General features: G+C 40.9%; 1 protein-coding gene across 1 annotated transcript; it reads right to left on the bottom strand.

The window, feature by feature from the left end:
- On the bottom strand, positions 1-2,949 carry star (steroidogenic acute regulatory protein). Its single transcript, XM_038702459.1, has 7 exons — positions 2,744-2,949; positions 2,401-2,508; positions 2,044-2,174; positions 1,374-1,532; positions 1,050-1,234; positions 785-878; positions 1-646 (listed from the first exon to the last, which is right to left on the bottom strand). Exons 1-7 carry the CDS (start codon positions 2,805-2,807, stop codon positions 527-529), a joined length of 861 nt encoding a protein of 286 aa, XP_038558387.1. The 5' UTR covers positions 2,808-2,949; the 3' UTR covers positions 1-526.
- Positions 2,950-4,857: the final 1,908 nt, after the last annotated feature.

Below are 4,857 nucleotides of genomic sequence, written 5' to 3'. Positions count from 1 at the left end.
TGGCATTGCAATCGTTTATTCACTTGGCAGTCATTGTAATGTAATTCATCTGCGCAATATCAATAAATAAAACACTGAAATAAAAGTGCACTTTCACAGCAAGAGGCAGTGACAATAACTGGGGTGTTATCAGAAGGAAACAATGTGCAGTTTGTTACATATTTTACTGCACACACTTCCTCAACATGTCTGCCAAGGTGGATTGGAGTGGTGTAGATGGTCAGAAACTGTTAAGGTACATAGTGGGTAAGATTGTTATAAGTGAAGCAAAATCTCATGACAGGTTTTCTATTTAAGCAGGGCAAGAAAAACACATATATGCCAATTGAAATCAATATCCGTGCCCAGAGTTTCCTAAAATCCCAGACAAGCATCATCTCCATTTTATCTCCTTAATGCTATCTGAGTTTTCATATTTCTTCAGTAGTTATAAGCACATTTAGAGGTTTTCTTTTAATGAGCAGGGATGGTCTTCTGCCACTGTTGAGCGCACTCTGCCAAAGCTCAGCTCAAGAGGCATCTTGTGTCAGCAGGCGTGAGCCATCTCCATAGAAACATTATTAGCCATCCTTTGCCGGAGGTGGTTGGCAAAGTCCACCTGCGTCTGAGAGAGCACTTTGTTTATGATTGTCTTTGGGATCCAGCCCTACAGACGACAAAGACAAAGACAAAGACAAAGACAAAGACAAAGACAATGTTAGCTGTACACACTGTTTTTACTTTTAGTTCTTGAATACAGTTTAATGCAAATCAGTGCAGCCACTGAGGGGAAAAAGTCATATACCTTTAGATCTATATTTAGTAACCAAGTGAACTTGGTCTTGTTTGGATCTTCAACACATGGCTTCATAACTATACAGGTAGGTCCATTCTCCGCTCTGAAAAATGTAATGATCAATGAACAACATCAGTTTCAACTGCATCAAGTATGTATTCATCCATCCATTGAACACAACTTCTCTGATTGCTCTGTATCTATTTATTTACTTCTCACATAAATGCAGGCACAGATCACTACAAGTACCCGATTTTCCCCTCCTGTGACTCACCTGACAACACCCCTCTGCTCAGGCATTTTCGGGTGCTGAGTGGACATCCCAGCCAAGAAGCAGGTGGAGCCCCGGCGCTTGGCACAGCGGACGCTGACAAAGTCCCTTGGTCCCACCACATTGCCGGGTGTCTCTGCGGATACCTCATGGGTAACCATTGTGTCTTGGCCGATCTTTTGAAGGATCTGCAGGATTGTGAAATTCTATTAATGTTCTCGGATGGATGTGTTTGTATTTGTACATGTCTCTTTCTAAGATGTATGAACAGCGAATGTAAAGGGATCCCCGTTCATACTCCAGGCCCTGGTGCTGCCTCTCTTTTACCTTGACCTGTTTGACGTTAGGGTTCCACTCCCCCATTTGCTCCATATTTCCCACCAGCTCTTTGTAAAGATTGTCAGGACGCTGCTCCAACATCACTTCCAGCTTGAACACCTTCCCAATGTCAGGCAACATCTTACTCAGGACTTTGTCTCCATTCGCCTGAGGAGGGGTGTTAAATAAGTATTCACATATTTTCTTTCACGCTCATGATAAAATAGACAGTGAATAATGTCACATTACATATTCTCATCAGAACCTGTCTAAGGTGGCAGCAGTCGCATCTTTTGAGTTTGTTATTATCATCAATCCATTATTTAAACAGGTAGTACAACTTTTGAAATGTTCAAATGATTTAAGAGAATGTAATTTCATATTTTTTGGAGCTCATTCAGTTTGTTTGAAACATTGCATTTGAAGTTCAGTGTGAACAAGAGGTACAGCCAATGTTAAAATGTCCTGTGGCGTACTGCTCCCTTCAGTTTGTTAAGGAGGACCATCCAACCTTTTTATACAAGACCATTTCTCACCATTGGATACAATAAAATGTATTACCTGTGACAAAGCACAGTGCACTGTAATACACAGAGTCAACAGGCTTTAAGTTGGAGGGACAAGCAGTACAATGCAGGGAAGTATTATTCAATTCTCTGTGTCCTGTCTTGATACTCACAGCCACAATTTCAGTGGTCCAGCCGTCCTGGTCGCTGAGGATGCTGATGGCCTTCTGCAGGGCATCCTCACCTTGCTTCACATAAGACATCTCTTCATCGCTGTACCCCTCTTCCTCTTCAATCCGGGAACCTAGAAACGAAGAGCACAGAAAGTTAAGCATGTCAGTTAACTTCCAGTTTTACGTGTTTCGGTATTTTTAAGATAAATAATCAAAACATTGATATATCTTGTTACTGCGTGAGCCAAAAACTCTTATAACATGCAGTTTCAGCTATCACATCAAGTCTGTTACTCCATAATTTTTTTTATCTGTGTGGCATTACACTGACTCAAATGATCACAAGTAACAACTTACTGAGGAGGGAGCTTCTTCTTCGGACTTGGTTGATCCAGTTACTGGGGCCCGGACCTGCCAGTCTGTTCAGCTCGTGGTGAATGGCCACCATTGCATTCTTCCTCAAACCTGGGAGGCAAAAAGTACACAGTTACTGCAGTTCTAATTCCATAATTACACTTACAGTACATCAAAAGAAAAAAATGTGCTTTATTCTTTCTTCAGTGATTCATTCAGACATTCTGACCCTGGGCTGCAAGCAGATCTCCACTAAGAAAATGTGAGTTTTTTATGTGAATCAGGGAGAAAACTAGGCCCATGCAAGAGTGCTGAATGTCAATCTAAACAGGATTCTCTCACTCACTTGTCATGTTCCTCATATGCCGGTAGGAGATGCCAGCACACAGTTTGAAGGTTGCAGGTAGCATTTTCTTGCAGCTTTAAGAGAACTAGAAAACTGGAAAAGCAAGTGGATGACAAAGATTAAAAATTTTGCTGAGCTGCAATCGCTCCTGAAAGAAGTGGACGAATGGATGAGAGTGCTGTGGAGAGGATGTGGATTTCTGTCTGCGGACGTTTGAAAGTGCTGTATATATAAGAGCACTGCCCACAAGGTCGCCGTGTTATCACCACATAGATAAACACACACACACACACATCACCTCACTGTTCCAATGGCCATGTCGTCAAGGTTGCGTGGCGGACACGACGAGCAATGTCTCAGACTCTCACAAACACTGTGTCAGATAACGTCCAGTGCCCAGGCCCACTGCATTGCTCACTCACACACATACACACACACACGGGCACACACACACACACACACACACACACACACACAAATTCACAAACATTCTCATACCAGTGGGTGAAACACAAGAGAGCAGCCTCTCTTCAATGATGAGAGTGCACAAAACAGAGGTCAGTAGGGGAGACCCTGAGTGACTCATCCATTCCTTCATGGTCCATTGCAGTCTAATCACTCACTGGAATTTGAGGCCAAAATATTTCAATTCATTTTGGTTTGTTTCTTCCTTGTTATGATTGACAGCTATTAACCCTAATGTTCGGTTTGGAGTCCTGGAGACTCTATATCCTTTTTAACAGCTCAAAACCTAAACGTATCACCTTGAAACTCAATGATTTATCTTAATTATGTGACAGTTACTTAAAATAAATATAATTTTCAAACGATGACATGGTTAAAAAGTCCAAAATCTTAGTGTAAGTACAGTGATTGGTGCTGGCAGTCTATTTGGATTTCTGTTTTTGGAAACTTCAAAAAGGGTCTAACACGGAGTCCACATACTTTACAGTGTCTTCGTCAGTGAACAAAATTATAGCAAACAAAATAAAAATAAACAAAATAAATATATATATGTATATTTGTTTCAAACATGAAATATTTTCATATTTGGTTTATTATTCATGTCATTTCCAGAATGTATCACCTTCAGCAAATGCATGAGTCCAGCTTGTTTCAAAGGGAGGAATAAACAGGTCTTTTAACAGTAATTTTCTTCGTTGTGGGTTTGAAGAACGTCCCAAAAAAAAAAAAATTCCAAAAACTGAATTACAGCAACGAAATGTAACCATGAGGTCACAGCAATTACATGACAGTGTAATTGAAAAGTCCATACTTTGGGCAGTTTATTGTGAAGGAGCAGGTGGTAGTAACATGTTTTGTTCAAGGACATTTTGGCTGGAAAGAAGCCTGTTAATGGACACTATGAAGTCATTTTTTAGGTAAGAATCTACTTAAATCTGGGGTTTAGTCAATTTATTTCAGAAGCATTTTTGTCAGAGTTGTTGAAAAGTCTCTTTACATCCCAGCAGAAATCAATAAATCAAATGCTCTGGCACAAAAATGAAAAAAGCCAGTATCTGTGAATAAGCATGACAAATTATTTCATTCGGTTCGAAATTAATGAAAGCAGCGCCTGTCACTTTCTCCATGGCGTTTATGGACCTTGTGAAACACATCACAGTTCATAACACTGACATCCAAACTGACTCTGCCTCGGGTTCTTCAGTGAGATTGAATCACAAGTTTTCCAACAGGCTTACAAATGGCACGTCATATTCTGTTAATGACACGTTTTATCAGGGTACTCATGACAACCTTGCTTACTCAGTCCATGCAAAATCCAAACTATCTAACAGCAATATTGTCTCACGTCAAACATGCACTCAGAGTCAACAGTCCACATGATGACTAGAGGAATAGAAACCTGTCAAGAGAGAAGCAGGCCATCTGATTGGTGAACAGGGATGTGCACATTGAAAACAGGAACAGTCATTAATCCCAAAGAAAAATCGGAGTCACCTTAACCTGCAACCTTGCGTCCCTCTGGCTGGATGGAGGGAATTATCCATCAGTTCTTCTGGCCTTCTGCAGGGTGACTTCTCTCATTTAATATGGGAACACACAGGCCTAGTACTATCTGACCCATTACTCAGCCACAGTGGACAAACCAG

Source organism: Micropterus salmoides, unplaced genomic scaffold (assembly GCF_014851395.1).
Source record: "Micropterus salmoides isolate LMB-PRFRI ecotype aquatic unplaced genomic scaffold, ASM1485139v1 Ms_hic_scaffold_7, whole genome shotgun sequence".
In the NCBI taxonomy this organism is placed as follows: Eukaryota; Metazoa; Chordata; class Actinopteri; order Centrarchiformes; family Centrarchidae; genus Micropterus; species Micropterus salmoides.
The sequence above is the reverse complement of the archived record's forward strand: the minus strand, read 5'-3'. Positions and strand labels throughout refer to the sequence as shown.

Bases quoted from the DNA above. Each gene is read 5' to 3' on its own strand.
- star (XM_038702459.1), bottom strand. From the start codon at position 2,807: ATGCTACCTGCAACCTTCAAACTGTGTGCTGGCATCTCCTACCGGCAT. The intron at 2,509-2,743 runs GTGAGTGAGAGA...TTTGCCTCCCAG, and splicing joins GCATATGAGGAACATGACAA to GTTTGAGGAAGAATGCAATG. The intron at 2,175-2,400 runs GTAAGTTGTTAC...CTTCGTTTCTAG, and splicing joins AAGAAGAAGCTCCCTCCTCA to GTTCCCGGATTGAAGAGGAA.